The 18523-nt window shown below is 38.8% G+C and overlaps 1 protein-coding gene across 2 annotated transcripts in view; it reads left to right on the top strand.

Moving 5' to 3' along the window:
- Nucleotides 1-2865: 2865 nt before the first annotated feature.
- Nucleotides 2866-18523, top strand: part of RABGAP1L (RAB GTPase activating protein 1 like) — a gene marked incomplete at both ends in the record, with an annotated part of 181804 nt that continues 166146 nt past the window's right edge. The window contains 9 exons of one of the 2 annotated variants that reach the window (XM_079536078.1): nucleotides 2866-3000; nucleotides 4099-4291; nucleotides 5456-5663; nucleotides 6292-6466; nucleotides 7150-7310; nucleotides 8296-8406; nucleotides 12540-12606; nucleotides 14675-14777; nucleotides 16474-16640. In XM_079536078.1, coding sequence (XP_079392204.1) covers nucleotides 2866-3000; nucleotides 4099-4291; nucleotides 5456-5663; nucleotides 6292-6466; nucleotides 7150-7310; nucleotides 8296-8406; nucleotides 12540-12606; nucleotides 14675-14777; nucleotides 16474-16640 — 1320 coding nt within the window. Of the gene's footprint in view, nucleotides 3001-4098; nucleotides 4292-5452; nucleotides 5664-6291; nucleotides 6467-7149; nucleotides 7311-8295; nucleotides 8407-12539; nucleotides 12607-14674; nucleotides 14778-16473; nucleotides 16641-18523 lie in introns of both variants that reach the window. The other variant, XM_079536077.1, reaches the window with a different exon arrangement.

Below are 18523 nucleotides of genomic sequence, written 5' to 3'. Positions count from 1 at the left end.
TGCTCACCATGTTGATGGTCAGGCTTGAGCTGCACTCTCAACAACATTAAATAGCTTGTAAATCTGTAAGTGCAATGACATGCATGGTATGCTTTTAGGAATTCTGAAGGGAATTAGAAATTCCCTGCAGTCATCTCATGTTAATTATATTTCCTTCCTCTGTTCCAGAAGAGGAACTTCCCTAAAACTGTCTTTACCTACATGGGGATATTTTGTACTTCATTATGCTTTTCTAGTTGCATTATCATCATTTTCTCCTTACAAACGTGCATTTACTGTGCTTTTCTTCTTATATATTGCTACAGAAAGCTTTTGGCAGTTGATGTGCCTGTCTGTCCTCCATGGCTGCAGACAGAAGGCGGTGCAGCAGCTGGCATTTGTCTTATAACAATTAATGCAGTAGAGCCCTTTATGCATAAAGTGCATGTGTGCACTGAACTCTCTGATTGAAAGTTAAGAGGCAAGAGGAGCTTTGTGGGGGTCTGCATCCTTTCTGCTGATGTGGCCAGGAGGGCTGGCTGTCATCCTCTGCTGTTTTCTCCAGTGCTGGAGTAACCTTGCAGACCTGATGCTCATGCACATTATGCTGTGTTTGGGGAGTGTGTATTTATGTTCTTCCGTTTTCTTTAAAGAACTCCATAAGTGTCAAATTCCACTATTATACTGAAGAATTACTTTGAAATGAGTATTCAAGCTAGACTTAGTGTTTATTGCAAATAAATATGCTTTTACACCCTGATATCTGTTAAGCAGTTTGTTCATGGTTTTTTTTGTTTGTTTTTTTTTTTTAATAATATACTCAGTCTTTTATATTTAAAACTCTTTTTGGTCCCTTTTGCCAGGAACACCTTTAGAGTTAAGATGCCTTAAAATGCTGAGATGAAGCTGACTTCAGTGGAGAATCCATGGCCTAGGGTTGGGTGGAGCCCACATGATGTCATGTCTGCAAGCTGCTGCTTTGGGTTCATTGCACTGCCAGTCCAAACTGGTAGTCTCTCTCTGAATATGGCAGCTGTTTGGTGGCTTTTTCCTAATGCCACTCTCCTGACAAGTTTCCTGTGCTGTAATACAGTGCTTGAAGTTGAGTTGGTGGTTGTTGACCCTGCACGTAGCAGGGGGTTGAAACTAGGTGATCACTGTGGTCCTTTTCAACCCAGGCCGTTCTATGATTCTGTGATACGATACACTGGGATTTCTGTGTGTAATGCTCTCACTCACTTGAAAGGTAAAATTGTGGTTGTGTTAGGGAGGGGGAAAATTTGTTTGGAGAGAGGTGGGTGTAAATAGATCAAGTCTTGAGAAGAGCAAAAGGCTACTGACCGTGGTTTCAGAAGTGACACAGAATGGTTTTGTATTGAACTTGGCTTAGTTCCCAAACTTGTTCTTTGGTACAAAGTTGCTGAACTGCGTGTTGTGGCTAGCAGGCTTAAATAGCGCTTGCTCAGAACGGAGGAGGACTTGCTCGTCTCAAGGGCTGTTTATGTGCTTCCCTGCCAGGAAACCTAAATTTGTGATCTCGATTGCATGTTTTGAAAATAAAACTGAGAAGCGAGCATGGCACGGTTCTGTGCCCTGGTACTGCTGTGAAGGCAGTGTGAAGCAAAACCTGTCTGTGCTCACAAGTCACAGCACAAGTCTGGCTGAGCTCCCCTCTAGGGGAGCTGATCCTCCCAGTGTGAAACTGGGTTTGGTGGGCACTGAGCTGAGCTTTAGGTCTCCGTATCCAGCTTCAGGGGAAGCGTTATGTTCCACCTTGCAAATAAGGCAGTAAGGGAAGCTTCCCTCCCTGCTCTAGGTTATTCATCACAGCTTTGTCTCTTAAGGAAAACACTGTGCAGCACCAAGCCAAAGCAGAGCTCTCTGGAAACTGATGTGGAAGTACACTGTGTCTGCAAATATGTGCTATTTACCAAGAGTATCTGAAAATGCCTTTCTTCTTTTCACAGAGGAATTATAAAAACGCAGAGACACTTTAAAAACAACATTTTAGCCCACTGTTCCTGTAAGGTCCAGGGAAAATGTTCTACTCTAATAGAGATGATCCTCTCTTTGTGTTGGATACCTACAGTTTTTCTTATTCAGGAGTGCTGGGAATGATTTCAACTGTTTTTTTTTTTTTTTTTTTAATGGTCTTTTAAATGAACTTGTAGACATACCAATCCTTTGCCCTTTTTTGGTTGTGCCTGGGCTTATTTCTGCCCAGAGAAGAGAAAACCTGTTCTTGGTTTCTGTAATATTTGCAGCTAATTCTTTTTTTTTGTGAGTAACGTGATTAACTGTTGTAGACTTTTCAGAGAAACTGCTGAGAAGAATATGATTGTGGTTTAGTATGATCTTTGATGCTTCATCACATATAGATATAAATACCTTGCTGAGAAAACGTTGCTAAACATGTTTTCATGGTATGGCACACGCTTGGAAAATTAGTCATAGGGTAATTTGCATCTTCACATAACCTGGGTGATGCTGATGTTGAGAAATGCATCTGTATGAGAGAAAAGGAGGAAAAAGGGCAGGAATTGGGGGAGGTAGAGGGAGCAGGATCTGGAGGATTAGAAACAGTAGAAGTGGAAGCTCCAAGGTGAACTCTGTTGAGAGTTATCTATGCATGCAGATAACAGTTTCTGCTGTTCAATCAGATTTTTTTAATACCCCAAAATACACTTTGCTGTTAAAATGTTCTTATACCAATGGAATCAGAGAAATGTCATTAAATGTAGTATAATACATTCATACAACTTTAGGTATTGTATTATCTGATAGAAACTTCCTGTTACACCTGTTGAGATATTAAAGAACACGTTTTTAATCTGTTCATAATGTTTTTTTCCTTCTGTAGGTGGCTGTGGCAGCTGCTGACCTGAGATGGAAGTCAGAACATCATTTAGCAAAGCCAGGAGAATTCCTGAAACCGTATCCACATTAATTAATGAAGAGTTTGTTGTGGTTCACCAGCAAACTGAGGATTCCTCTGGGAAAGATGCAAAACCTCAGCTAAAGGTTGACTACTGTTTTATTTGAAATATATGATAAGATTCTTATTGAGCAAAAAATAGCTTCTTCTTTGAAGTGTTTAACTAAGATACTTGTGTGTGCTTGAGGAGAATCTTAACTGCCCATTTTTGTCAGTGCTTGTTGCCATTGAAATCAGGAGCTCAGATTAAGGAAGCCTGTCCAAATGTGGCAGTTCAGTTTTTCTTGTAGTAACTTCTATGGGGGCTAGCTTTGTTAGTGTTCTGTGGATTTATACATTAAACAGGGAATAAAATATTATTTTCAAAGAATAAGTTTCAGATTAATGCTTAGGAGGTATTCTTTATTTAGGGCTCACAGCCTTAGAATGTTTTTTTCATTGAAGAACACAATTAGGGTGCATAGGAATAGACCACAATGGACCTTGTTTTTGTTTCCTTCTTGGTGCTGCCTTAAGCACGACTAAGACCTGTGGAAGCTTTCTAGCACAGAATGCCTGAATGTTTCAGTATTGGGGTAACAGCTAATTGGTTAATGGCAAGTTTCCTCACTTTGGTTGCTAGAGCAGAGGTGATCCTCTTGGAAAAATAGGAATTTGTTCCCCTTGAAATGACAACAATGATTCTATCTTTCCATAACTGTTGGGCAGTTTACAACTGATGATTTCAGAAATTAAATTAATTAAACACTGACTGCTTCTTTAGTTATTATATCTAGATGGTAAAATCCATAAAGCAGCTTTATTACTGGCTGTGTTGGTTTTTTGGTTGGAAATGCTGGTATCTGTGAAAGGCGCTTTTTTTTGGAGGGGAGGAGAAATGTCTGACCATGTTCTGGCTATTTTTATACATTTACTTTTGAACTACACATGGAGTAATTGGTGAGACAACTGAGATGGCTTGGATATGACTAAGAAAGTACAATTTTCTGTAAGGAAAGTGTGGAACAAATTCTGTTATTTCTCTGTTTTGAATGGAGAATCTAAACACAATCCTGTTATTTTAACAGTGGTCTGTAAGTTTTGAATGGTTGTTTGTAAAGATTGTGTGTTTGAAAGATAGTAGCCAAATAAACATACACATAGCTATATATTTTTGGGGAAAAAAACTAATCTCCTTCTTACAGGTGTTTTCAAATGGAGATGATCAACTGGAGAAGGCAATGGAGGAGATACTGAGGGATTCTGAAAAAGACCAGAACGACTCCACTGCTTTCTCCGAAGGTTCTAGTGATGCATGCAGCCAGGCATCTGGACTGGGCTCAGCAGGTCAAACAAATCAACCGTCCTTGCAACTTGTTTTAGACCCTTCTACTACAGGTATTCCTGAAGAGTACCCTTGTCTTATGTCCCATCACCCCATACCTCCCCATGGATATCAGTTCTTTTCTTTAAAGCTTGAAGTTAAAATAGATGTAATGCTTTCTGGAACTTAATTCTGTAAGTATTCCGGAGAATATTCTGTAGCCTATTCAAGTTTTCTCATTGGGAGAAGATTGTAGATAGGAACAGATCATTACCAGGTCGATACACCTTTGCTGCTCAGTTTTCATCAAGATAATTTTTGTTTTGTCACCAGCTCTGGTTTAGTTGGGACTCAGTGTCAGGTAACTGCTGAATGTACTGTAGGTAAGATAGAGATGCTGCTGGAGGAATATCAGAAATTTCAAGATTGAGTCCACTGACATACATTCAGTTCTGCAGCATTTTTTGAGTGTTTCACAAGCAATGGTTGTAGTCAAAAGAAATATGAAAAAACAGGGCAAAATGCTAGGAGAGACTTGGAATTTCCATTTTTGGAGCTAAAACTCAGCTCAACAGGACCTTCAGCAGCCTGATTCAGCTAGCTCCAGTCTAACCCGTTCTGCTTGTAAATGAGTTTAAGATGGAAACGATCTCTAGAGTTAATCCAACCTGGATTACTCTGATTCATACTTCTGATTTTTATTTTTTTTAACTTCACCTTTCTTTTCTTAAATGCCAAATAGCCTTTAAAAAAACACAGAAGAATAATCCAAAAAGAATGCTTCTTTTCCTCTGATTAGAAGAGCAAGTGTCCCTTTGCTTTTCTCCAGTTCGCTGATGTTTCATGCAGTCAGTGTATCTACCTCAAGAATGTGAACCACATTTGAATTTAATAATTCTTTACAAATTGTAAATTAATGGGAGAGAAGAGAATTAGAAGCATCTTTATGCAAAAATAACGAGTAGAAATTTGGGTATGTAAGCAAATTGAACTAGGTAAGGAACACTTTAGCATAGCTAAAAAGAATCAAACAGTAAATTGACCTAAAGCAATACTTGGAAACCTGTGTTAGAACAGGCATAACATTATTAATGCTGAGTGGATTTCTCACTGTTGGACTTCGATCCCTGTGTCCATTCTTACAAGCAGCAGGAGATTTCGCTATGGAACTTGCTCAGTAAACAATATGTAAAAATAAAAACAAACAGTTAAAGAAATGGTTTCTTCATTTTCAGAAGTGTCTACACGAAGTTCATCTTCTCCCCATGAACCCTTGGAAGAGGACAGCGTGTTATTTAACAAACTGACTTACCTGGGTTGCATGAAGGTGTCTGCCCCTCGCAATGAGCCAGAAGCTCTACGTGCCATGGCAAACATGAAATCCTCAAGTCAGGCCCCTCTATCTGTAACTCTCTATGTTCCCAATGTTCCAGAAGGCTCTGTAAGGTAATGTGTAAATGATTCTTCTGTTACTTGCACTGCACGTGGAAGGTGGATTTGAAGTTTGTTACTCTCACAAGGAGGTAGAATGGTTGGATTTTTGGCTCAGGTTCTTTACAGTACAGTGAGACACCTCACCCTGTAAAAGGAAAGTCTGTGGAAGTGCTGTACATGGTCATGTTCCATTTCTTTGTGGGCATCTTCTTGAAGTACTTAAAATGCTCAGTTGGGCCTCTTCAAACCAATGAAAATGAAGCATAAGGTTGAAAGTCATTTTTGGGTGTAGGAGTATCTGAGTGCTAGTTTCTCTATACTGGTTATCAGCAAGTTCCTGTTTGTCAGCTTTAGGGCCAAATATTCTCAAACATCTTGTTCACTGATTTCTGCTGTTTTGGAAAGAGGTACCATGTTCTCTTGGAGCATTAAAAAAAAATTAGGCCAGCGTTGCAACCAAGAATATTTACATCTTACAGCCAGAAAGCCTGACTTATCTGTTCCTACTCTCCATCTTGTATACTTAGTTGTAAGTTCAGTTTAGGTATTTATCTAATTGCAGGAAGTTATTTTGTGTATGTTTGTTTGATTTGCTTTTTTTTTTTTTTGTTCTTCACTGTTTCACTTCTTTCCTTGGCAGAATAATAGATCAGTCAAGCAATGTGGAGATAGCCTCTTTTCCAATCTATAAGGTGTTGTTTTGTGTGCGTGGACAGAATGGGACTTCAGAAAGTGACTGTTTTGCGTTTACTGAAAGCAGTTGTGGAACAGAAGAGTTCCAGATTCATGTTTTCTCTTGTGAAATTAAAGAGGCAGTAAGTATTAAATATGGTATAAATGGCTCATATAAAGGATGCAGGGCATATCTGGGAAAGTTATTCCAGATTTGGGAATGGTATGTATTTGAGAAACACATTAACACATGTTCAGTGGATTTTAGAGAATGTGCAAATAGTCAAGTGTGACTATTAAAGTAAGTTAAAAGTTACAGCATTGCAATAAGATAGCAAAGTGCACTGTAATGGGAATATTGTAGAAAGCCTTTTGTTTTTCAGGCCTCATTTGAGTAGGTTCCAGGTTAGTGTTGCAGTGTAGATCTTGGGAATTAGAATCACTTTACAGTGCTGTGATTGCCCTTGCTATTTTGGGAAGAACTGCTGGAAGTTTGAGATAGGAGGATTTTTTTAGGCTGGAAGAGTAAGGGATGAAAAAGATGACAAAACAGGGTTCCACTTTAGCAAACTGTAAGATATGTTATTAAAGGCACAACTTGAAAAATGCAGTATTAGGGTCTTCTAATGAGTTGCATTCCCAATCTTGTGACGTATTAGCTTACTGAGAAAACATTGTTGAGTGGTTATGAAACACACGATCTAAAAGCTTTCTGTTTTAAATAAAGTTTAAGAAAAGAAAAAAAGAAAAAAAAAAAAAAAAGCAAAGATAGGTGTTTTTTTCATCTTTTAGTATTTATACCACTTGTTCTTTCGCTTTTCTGCAGGTCAGCCGAATTTTATACAGCTTCTCCACAGCGTTCAAACGTTCTTCCAAACAAGCATCTGATCACGTTAAGGATTTCGTTCTTCCTACTCCAGACAGTGATGTGTATACTTTCAGTGTTTCCTTAGAAGTCAAAGAAGATGATGGGAAAGGAAATTTCAGGTAATTTGAATGGAATGGGAGAGTTGAAAATCTTCTTCAATCAAGCATACTTGCAGAATGCACAACTGTTGTGCTGCAGTGAAATTGATTTAGCTTCTTTTCGTAAGTGGACCTGCTATGAGGAGGAAGCTACTGCTTTGCTTTTGGTTTTCTTCTCTGTATGTTTTCCGTTTAAGGATTTAAAAATCAGCACCCTTTTGAAATCAGCTTCTTTTAAAGATGTATCTGTTGACAGAAATGCTCAAGATAGGCTTGTGCAAATGAAAAAGATGGTAGGATGTCTGTACAAACTTCTGTCAAACCAGTTTTCCCAAATAAATACAATGTAGTGCTCTTTTAAGTTGGTTTAATTGAAGGTTGGATGTTGGTGAGAAGTTCTTTCCTATGAGAGTGGTGAGGTGCTGGAACACCTGGAGGTGTTGAAGGCCAGGTTGGATGGGGCCCTGGGCAGCCTGGGCTGGTATGAAATGTGGAAGTTGGTGGCTCTGCCTGTGGCAGGGGGTTGGAGATTCGTGATCCTTGAGGTCCCTTCCAACCCGGGCCATTCTGTGATTCTGTGATTTAATGAATTCTGAATGCATTGAAGGTTTAGAAGCTGTAAAGTTCTCAGAGCGTTACAGGGAAGCAAAATATTTTTTAACCTAATAGTTGATTACATGACTACTAAAATGGGCAGAGTTGATGAGAAGAGTTGATCTGTTAAAATGTCCTGTTGTTTTTTTGGTTCGTATGGTGCACGTGTTTCTGTTGTTTCAAAAAACAAAGTGCCCTATGCATTTTTAGCCACATGATCCTGATAATTTCTCTGGATAGTTAAGATACGAGGTGCGAGATACAGCTTTTTTCTTCAGTGTTGGTTTATTAACCAAGTTTAAATGGCGAGGTCTCAAGCAAGTTATAAACAGCTTAAGTGGGTTACTGTTCTCTGCTGTACTTAACAGTTAATGTCCTCTTTTCATACTAACTTTTAAAAAATTTATTTTAGCCCTGTGCCTAAGGACAGAGACAAATTATATTTCAAACTTAAGCAGGGAGTTGAGAAGAAAGTGGTGATTACAGTTCAGCAGCTCTCGAACAAAGAACTGGCCATTGAAAGGTAAGAGCCATATAAAAGTAGTGCAGACTACCTTTTCATGAGAACATTTGTTCTCAACCTGGCTTTGCAGGTTATGCAACTGAAAGAAGAAAAACAGTGACACGGTATTATTGCATAATAAAATTCACTTATAGGTGCATGGTTAAATTTTAATTCTCTTTTTAAGTAACTGATGTGATTTTTAAGGTGGAAACATGATGTCTTGGAAGCATAGCATGTAACTAAGCAAACTTTTCATTTTAATTGCATTTTTTGAATGTGAATTTTTTGAACTAGGATACTTGGGCATTCTTATATTTTTCATTTTGTTTTTTCTTGTTAAGTAGCACAGAACACATGCTTATTATAACCCTTCCTTATTACCACTGGCTGTGTTGTGAAAGTAACCAAGTTGGGTTGTCTGAACTATGTTAACCTTAGATCTGTTTCCTCTTCCAGTACTTATCTTGAAGTAGTAGTGAGGATCTCAGGTATGGTTGGTGACCAAAGGTGTATATACTGGAAACTAAATGAGAGGAGAACTCTTTCATACAAAATAAATATCTTTTGAGGAAGACATTTGCACAAAAAGCAGAAGAGCATGAGGAGTAGCTCTTTGTTGTTAGGTTCAGTAACAGGGGACTTGTGCTACAACAGTAGTAGGCATTGCGTTAGCTTAAATTAGGAAATTCTTTCTCAGTAGCTCATATTTTAAAAAGAGCAAATGCCACCAGATGGCAATCTTACCAAAAAAGTAACAATAGGAGAATTCACTCCTATTGAGGAGAATTGAAGATAATGGGAGAATGTAAGGAACTCATATAGCCTAAGATTGATCTCTATTTGCTTTCAGGCTATTTTTATCAAAAAAGAAACTGTAATTTTCTGTAACAAGAAGGACACAGCAGATTACTTTATCAATACTGTAAAACTGTTCTTTTGCTTCTCAGTAGATTAAATTTGTAATTGAAATAAAGTTGATTTGAAACTTCATGGATGATAAGCTGTTAAGCTTTTCTGAATAATATTAATTCTCTATTCAGCATTTTCCTTGTGAAGGATCTTAAGGAGCTTGGTTTTGTGTTGTTTTTTTTTTCCTCTTAAAACTATCTTCATTAGAAAAGAGCTTTAACTTAGGTGGTATTTAGGATGATTCAATATGGATGTTATTTTTATCACCACAAGCTTTGCTGGTAAGTTATTGGTGTGACACGCACAACCTTGCAAGTCATTTTATATACATACAGAATGCAATATTGAAATAAAAAAATTAGCATGATCAATTGACATTACGTGAGAACTTCTAGCTCTTTAATGCATTCTCTGAAGTATTTCTAAGGGAAATCATAATGGAAAAACGTGATTGTTGCTGCAGAAGAGTGGCCTGTAGTCAAAAGTGTTCCAAAAATCTGTGTTGATGGTTTCAGAAAAAACCACCTGAGAAACCTCTGCTGATGCCAGTAGGTGGTGTTCAGATAGGGCTGAGTAGGTTTCCCACAGGGGATCCTGTGTTGCTTTCTGGCTGTGATGCCTATTTGACCTGAGCTTGCCTGCTTTTCTGTTGTTCAGAGCAGGTGAAGAAGCACTGTTCTGTCCTGCATTGCAGCTGTGAGCGGCACTATGTAGGCTCATGGCTGCAGTGCTGTGTGGGATATCACGTCTCTGTTACTTACAGGGTTCAAGAAGAAAATTCTGGTTAATTATTGAGGGATGTAAAGAGTGTTTTGGAGAGTGAAGAAACAGCCTTTTGTTCTGAGAGGCAGTAGGACTGCCTTTGTTCTTGTTGAGGGGTGTTTAATGGTAGAACACTACTGTTCGTGTGGAGGACTCGTACCAAGTCATGGAAGTGTGCCTTAGTCTAGAGCCTGTACCTGTAGGGTTGATGTGTAGAATACTGGCTGGTTGCTCGCTATTGCTTGAGCTCATTTGAAATCATTTTACTCTTCTGAACTTAGAAGAGTAGCCTTGACTCTTCCAGTAGCAGGATGTTCCCAGTCATCATCAGTATCTACTTCTGCAGGAATCACATTTTAGTGACTCCCTTTCTTTTGGAAGCATACAGGCCAGAATCTTTGAGAAGTACATCACGGCTTATTTCCATCTGATGGAAGTGCAGTGAGGGCTGGGATCTGGTGAGCTGGTGCCTTAGAAAAGCACAGATGTTTCACCTGCCTCTGGATCTCAGGCCTGCAGGTTTCTTTAGCAGGCTTACCAGAAGCTAGTGACCACTCTGTTGTAATAAACTATAGCTCCTTCTGAGCTATTTCTACCTTAGGAACAAAAAGTGGTGCAGTTGGTCCATGGTACGTTCTGCCTGGTCTCATTAGTCTCACAGAAGCCTTCTCATGTGGCTCAGTACAAGTCCTGGCATCTGCACTGTTATGTGGCACTGTGTTATGCTATAGATGAGATGAGTCTTATAGATGAGTCTTCATCATTGTCTACTGTTTTATTTGCTACTGTCCATGAAAGGGTTTTTGCTTGAAAGCTGTGAAACTGTTGTCTGCATTACTGTCCACTGGCTGTTCAGATAATATCTTAGGATTTCTGCTTGCTGACTAATCTGAATTTTCCTTTGGGTAACTGAGCTGCCCAGATGATGGAGCATCTTTTGTTGGGTCTTAGAGAAGGTGAGAATGTGAGCTGTTTATGGTGCCTTCAGGTGCCTGGGGGAGGGATAGGGAAGAGATGGAGCCTGATCCTCCCTAAGGGTGCAGAGTGGAAGGATTGGAGTCAGTGAGCACATGTTACTTCTCTGGAAATTCCTCTGTTGGGTTGTTATCAGTACAAAGGGAGCTGAGCACTGGAACAGATTGACCAGAGAAGTTATTTAACCTGTGTTCTTGTAGATGCTTAGAACTTGACCACAATGAAAGAAAAGTTTTCAAAGCAAACCCTTCTGAACTATGAAGTTCAGTTAAAACTATCAAGAAAGATTGCTAGTTAAATGACTGGACTGGAATTCAAGACCGTGGCTTATGTATGATCTCTGTGGCAGAGTACCCATGTAGTGGTGGTGATGGCCATGAAACTTCCTTTGTCCCTTCTGTTTAGGTTGCAAACTCTATAGCAGAAGCTGCTTTCTACTCTTGTATATGCACGCTTTAGATGGTGGGGCAATTGTAGAGAACTCTTGTTAAGTCTTTATATCTTGCATTCCTTAATAAAATGACAATAATAAAGCATCCCATGATTAGATAAGAAAGTGTAAGCAAGCAAGATGCATCTTGAAATAGCTAACAGTTATTAAAATGGTATTAAAACCTACAAAAAAGTGACCAGTGTTTGAAGTAAAGGAGAGAGCAGAGAACAGGCATACGTACAGAAGGGGTTAGCAGGACATTAATGACACCTGATGAGCTGTTCTTTGCTTGTGGCAAGCAAGGTGTGAGCCTACTTGCTTTGGCCTGTTAGATCCATTTTTTGAGTGCAGTGAGTACTGTGAAATGAAGGTAATGAGGCTGGTATAGAATCTGCTGGGCAAAATTGAAGCTGGTTTATACTGGATTAATACTCTACTTCGAGAGGCATGGGGGGATGCTGGTGGGGTTTTTTTGTTGTTGTTAAAATCTCATGCTAATGACAGGTTGTCACAGTGATTCGTCATGTAACATTTGGGGGCCATAAGTTGTGACTGTGAAGAATCCTTGCATCTATGTAATAGAGAGGATCAGATGTAAAAAATAGGCTGAAGTGTAAGACCAGAGCAAATTGGTATTTTTAAGGATCTGTGAAGCTGGGTGATGTTGATTTACACCAGTGAAGTTATGGATGATAAAATATGTAAATTGTTACTTTAATTTAATTGTATGAAAGCAGGTTTAAAATTTATTTTCATGTTGCCAATCTGTCTCATTTGTGTTGAGGAATCTTGTGTCTTTTAAACTCAGTGTCTTAAATTGTCTTTAAGAGCAATTAATTCATAGGTTAGACACTAATTTCTGTTGTCTTCATTCTGGAAAATAATTTTATTGTCACTTCTGTGATTTATATTGTGATGTTGGCTGAGTGTTGCCATAACACTGGTAGAAAATTACTGAGATTTTCTCTAAATTAGAAGCAGTGGGTGCTGTGCCATTATGTTCAACAAAATGCTTTTGTCTTTGAAATGCTAACATATATGTGTATATATATTTTTTGATAAAACTTCACAGATGCTTTGGGATGCTGCTGAGTCCTGGAAGAAATGTGAAGAACAGTGACATGCATTTACTAGACATGGTAATGTATGTTTTTAGTAATCGTTTTAATAAGATAGGTAATTTAAAAGCAAACAAAAAGCCCCAACCGTATAGAAGCACCTCCCAAAAATAAAACTGCCACTGTTTGTTTACTTTGGTTTCTTAAATCCTGAATCTTCTATCTTAGGACTAGAAACAAATGCTTCACGCAATGGGCAGAACATCTCAATGTCAAAATCTTTGGCATCTGTTTTTGTGAAATTGATCGTTAGTTGCTCCAAAAAATTGTTAAACATGTTATCTAAAAATTTAGAGCCAATAATTGTCTTTATGCTTGGATCTTAGAGATGTGCTGCTGGTTTTTGCTGAAAATGTTGCCATTAATTGCTTAATCTGAATTAAATTCTTGCTCAGAGCTTGAAAGAGTTGCTTATCTTTTAAGAGCCTTCCTTTCTTATAATGAGTTGCATCTAAGAGAGCTGCAAGTTCATAGGATACTTTGTGATTGTATCAATTCAGTTTTATGCAATGGACAAGAATACAACTGTTTTCAAGTCAAAAAGTGCTCAAGTTAAATCAGCCAGGCATTTTGTAATTACACAGACAGTTTTGCCTTGTCCACTTCTTTATCCATGTTGATGATTCTGGCTGTTGGTATTCAGTTCTCTTGTCAGAGGTAAGATACTTGTATGCTGTTATGTTTATGTATATGCTAACACAGTTTTCATTTGTTGATATTAGTTCTGATGTTACATTTCAATTTTTTGATTGATAGAAAATAGAATAAATTATGAGTAACAGAGCATAATGAGTTCTATTAATCCATATAACATGTTTTTACTGTACAGGCTGCGTATTTGAATCCATATCTTTATCCCAGCCCTAGTTCCATACATTTAACTGCTGGATGTGATAGCTTGTTAATCATCTCCTGTGTGTACATGGAAACTTGTGTTTTTCTCACAGCTGCCTTTCTCCCTCTTTAAATTTGGAGGACTTGGTCACTCCCACAAATCCTACAAATCAGATTGCAGAGTAGGAATGTCATTCTCATTTGCCTCTGAAGTGGCGACCATGCAGGCTTGTTGGATCCATAGGAACTGCCCAGGGAAACTGCAGGAAATATGAACTGTTACTGGTGTGGGACAAGTATGGAAGTAACAGATGCATGGTATAAGATTATCCTAATGCAAATATAGAGGCTTTCCTGTTGTTACTAACTTGAAGATATGTGGCTCTTTTGACTTCAATTGCATATTGTCCTGAAACTTGGTTCTTTAAATGTCAAATTTTTATGGACTGGAGTTGCAAACTGCTTTCATACTTAGAGAAGGTCTGTGCCTGAGCAACTCAGGGGCAAGTATGGCAGAGAGATAATTTTGGAGTAAAAACACTAACCTAATTTTTTGGTTGATGTAATTAAGGTCTTAAGTAAGATTATATTTTGGACTGTTTCTCTGTATACAGAGACAGGGTTTGGTCTCTTCTCACTGGTGACAGGAAGAGGGGAAATAGCATCAAGTTGCTCCAGGGGAGGTTTAGGCTGGATATCACGAAACACTTCTTTACACAAAGGGTTGTTAAGCACTGGAATAGGCTCCCAGGGAGGTGGTTGAGTCACCATCCCTGGATGTGTTTAAAAACCATTTGGATGTGGTGCTCAGGGACATGATTTAGGAGGGTTGTTGGAGTTAGGGTGGTATGGTTAGGTTGTGGTTGGACTTGATGATCTTTGAGGTCTTTTCCAACCTGAGCGATTCTGTGATTCTGTGATACTAGTTTAATTTTTTGAAGTCTCTTATATTCCATCACCCCATTATATTTCTGCTTAGACAGTAGTGACAGACATCCCACCAAAAGCCTCTATTTTAATAAGTATTAAAAAAGTAGGTTAAGCTATCTTTGCCTTCATTTTCTTGTATATAATGTTTCTTCTTTCTTTGCCATTTCCGTATCCATTTTCCCGTCCATTATACCATGTTCCCACTTTGGGTTGTGTTCTCTAACATGAATGTAATGATATTCTTAAATTCCTAGAACTGTTTTACCTCCACGCACTCTTGTCTCTTGATCTCTAATGAAGTCCTTTATTTCTCTTTTATTTCTAGGAATCCATGGGAAAAAGCTCTGATGGGAAGGCTTATGTAATTACTGGACTATGGAATCCTAATGCACCTATGTTTCTAGTACTTAATGAGGAAACACCTAAAGGTAATTTAATCTAACTTATGTGTTTTTTATATGACCTGAGTTTGATGCATATATTTTTTCCTGGGAATCAGGATGTATATGTCTGAGTACATACACCATCATGTTCTGAGCATCTGTGACAGGAAACAGAACTTTTCTGTACGTACATATGCAACACAGAAATGTGAATAATTGTATGTAGACCTTATGTGTTGCAGGTTTAGAGATACTAAGCTAGTGTTTGGCCTTATGTTCCTGCTCCCTGATTATCAGGATTTTTGCTCCCTAAGCATACAGTAGTTTTCCCCATTCTGTAACCAGCAGAGTAGTATAAAACCTAAACGTAGCTGTTGTTTTTCTTTTAACTCGGAGGTGAGCTGATTACAAGTAGCATTACATGACCTTCATCTTTGAAGAAGTGATGCACAGAAGCACTTGCACTTACAGCACACTTCCTTGTTGCTGGAATTGATGTTCTCTGATGTGATATAAAGTTTTAATGCAAATCTGGAGTCTGTTTCCTGTTCCAAGGCAGAGCTCCCATCAGTGGCATAAAAGCATATCCAAGGGTATGCAGTCAGTGTTGCTGTTTTCCTGCTGGTTTTTCAAATCACATTATTTCTGGTAGCATGTAGACTGTTGTGTGAAACTACTTGCTGTGAAGCTTGACACAGTTTCCATTATAGGATATGACTTTGTGTTGTTGTGTTTGGTTTTTAAACGTGTATTTAGTTTTTAAATGCCTTCTTGCCTCTTTGGCCTGAGAACGTGAGAGCCTAGGTGTTCAAAGCCTGATGTTCAGTGTTTATTTCAAAAAGCTGTGCTTCCTGGCTGGAGGATATCAATTCTGTTTCAAAATGGTGGTTGCTACATTTCATGTATTTTCAAAAGGCACAATCTTTTTCTTGCATTCTAAATCTACAAGATACACTTGAACTATTTCTGCTTCATCTTCTGGTTGATTGTGTATTTTGCTCTACTTTGAATTATGCTTAGGTACAAAGGGAGAAAAAAATAGCATTGCACACTGCTTCTGCAAAGATCATCTGACCCATAGAATAGGAAAGGGGCAGGTGAAACTTCTTTAGTCATAGAATCATAGAATGGGTTGGGTTGGAAGGGACTTTTAAGTCCATCCAGATCCAACCCCTGCTGTAGGCAGGGACACCTCCTGCCAGACCAAGTTGCCCCATCTAGCCTGGCCTTGAATGCCTGCAGAGAGGTGGCATTCACAGCCTCTGGATAACCTGTTCCAGTGTTTCAGTGCCCCCACAGTAAAGACTTTCTTCCTAATATCCAGTCTAAATCTACCCTCTTCCAATTCATAGCCATTTCTCCTTTTCCTGTTGCTACCTGCCCTTATAAAAAGTACCCCCCAGCTCTCCTGTAGGCCCCTTCAGGTACTGGAAGGCTGCTATAAGGTCTCCTCAGAGTCGTCTCCAGGATGAGCAACCCCAGCTCTCTCAGCCTGTCCCCATGGTGGAGGTGCTCCAGCCCTCTGATCATCTCTATGGCCCTTCTCTGGACCTTCTCCAACAGCTCCATGTCCTTCCTACTCCTTATAACTGACAGAGTATGGACATGGAGATAAACAAGGATCTAGAGTGTTCCTTTGAGTTAGTTTTCAATTTGAGCAGCAGCTCACTTGTTTATTGTTTTAAGGAATTTGTTCTTTGCCAACTTCTTCTTCTGTATGTGACTTAATTTTGTGTTTCAGATAAGCGTGTGTACATGACTGTGGCAGTGGATATGGTTGTTACTGAAGTAGTAGAGCCAGTGAGATTTTTGCTGGAGACTGTTGTGCGCGTGTATCCTGCCAACGAACGCTTCTGGTACTTCAGTAGGAAAACCTTCACAGAAACTTTCTATATGAAGCTGAAACAGGTATTGCGTGCTCATTTTTTAAGCAGAAGTTGGTGCTGGGAATGTTTGTTTTGTTTCTTTTAATTTGACCTTTGTCTCAGTAGATTTTTTTTCTAGAGCTAGTTATTGCTGAAAGGATTAAATGCGAAATTAGGTAGCGTGTATTGTTCTTCAGTGCTCTTTGTAAACTGCATCATTATATGTATCATAAGTGATTGGCTTTGTGGGCTTAAACAATTTTAGACATTTGTTGAATTCTGCATAATTTCCTACAATCTGACCTATGTGCAGACATTTGAAGCAAGTCCATTTGACTGGTAAAATCAGGAAATGGCTTCAGCTGACTTTACAACGAGTAACTGGTATCTAACAAAGGGAAATCCTGGGTACTAAGGTTCAAAATCTGAACCTATGCATCTGTAAGGATGTAATCAATTAAAGGCAGTGGTTTAAAAGAGTTAGCTGATTGCTGAGTTTGTTTCAAGGTATCTGAGGAGGTGAGCTTCTCTGTGTTTTTTCAAAAGAGTTACATGAACAATTGTTTGGAAAAAGCAAGTTCAGACACATGGAGAAGTTGTTTTCACACTCACGCTTGCTGATGAATGGATAAAATGCACTAACTTCACATCCTTCACTGCCCTATGGTTTTGTGAAGGGCAGGGGCATTGTTGTTTCAATGAGTAAGTTAGTGTTGTTCATACTGGTGACTGTAACCTTAGGAAATGTTGAAAGAAGAGTAAAGAAGTGTTTTTTGCATGCTATTTGTCTGAAATTCTTTTGTTTGTCTGTTCCTTGGAGTTTAACTTTGAAGGTGTACAAAAAACACCCCTCTATGGAGGGAAGAAGTGAGGAAGATGAAGCTTAATGCACAGTAGTGTACTCCCTCTGTTAGCTTTCCCAGTCCTGTGTTCGTGTGATTAATGTGCGTTTATTACTTCCTCAAGCACTGAGAGATGCTATATCCATCTCATCTGGTAATGGCTGTGGAATAATTCCCTATTGAACAGAATGCTAAAGACCCAGTGCTGTGAGCAGTGCAGGACTGAAATGCATGAAATGTGTATGTCTTCCCAGCATCAGTGTTGGGTGGTGTACAGCTGCATCCTTACGCAGCGAGCATTGACCTGCTTTCTCCAAAGATTTATGCTGGAGTTTCAGCTCAAAAAATGAGCGGCAGAGGCTACGAGTGTCGTTTGCATTGGAATAATGATCCATCATTTTTGACTAATGAAACCAAATGGGAGTGATTTCATTCTACTGAGCTTAGTGTGAACGTTTTAATTCTCATCTTTCTGTGTGGCACAGTAATGGGTCTTGAAAAGCAGGCTGTGTACATGGTATACAGAAAAATAGTAACTGTTTAACATCTAGTAAGTAAATCTCATGAAATGCTCTTTATGTAGTTCTAGAAATTAGCACAGTAGCTTGGTTTTCTCACATTTTCTTAAGTTCCCTCTTATATGCAAATGTTGAGAGTATCTACATTTTAAATTTAAGGAAAATGCATTTGAAGATGCTGCTTTCTCAACTGTTTGATACTCATTTATAATGAACTAAGATTTCCAGTAAGTCATTTACAACTATATCATTTTTGAGTCATACGGATGTGTTCTTTTTCCTTTCTCGCCCCTTATAATGTGACAAAACATGCTTGCCTTCTCTCCCTAAAATCCACAAGCTTTTCTTACACCTGTAGAATCCTGAGAAGCTGTTGTGCAGACTTTGAGAAGAGGAACATATTTAATCTTGTTAAACTTTCTCCCAGATGAGGCTCAGATTACGGATGGCAGGATCGGTGTGGTTGAGCTGTAGCGGCAGTTTATTCATCCAGTTACTGGCTGCACAGCTTGTGTTGCAGCAGCTCTTCCTGTATGTAGCTCTATGAGAGCCCATCCCCTGGGACT

Source organism: Tetrao urogallus (genome assembly GCF_951394365.1).
Source record: "Tetrao urogallus genome assembly, chromosome: 5".
In the NCBI taxonomy this organism is placed as follows: domain Eukaryota; kingdom Metazoa; phylum Chordata; class Aves; order Galliformes; family Phasianidae; genus Tetrao; species Tetrao urogallus.
Note: the sequence above shows the minus strand (reverse complement) of the source record. Positions and strands in the feature narration are given on the sequence as shown.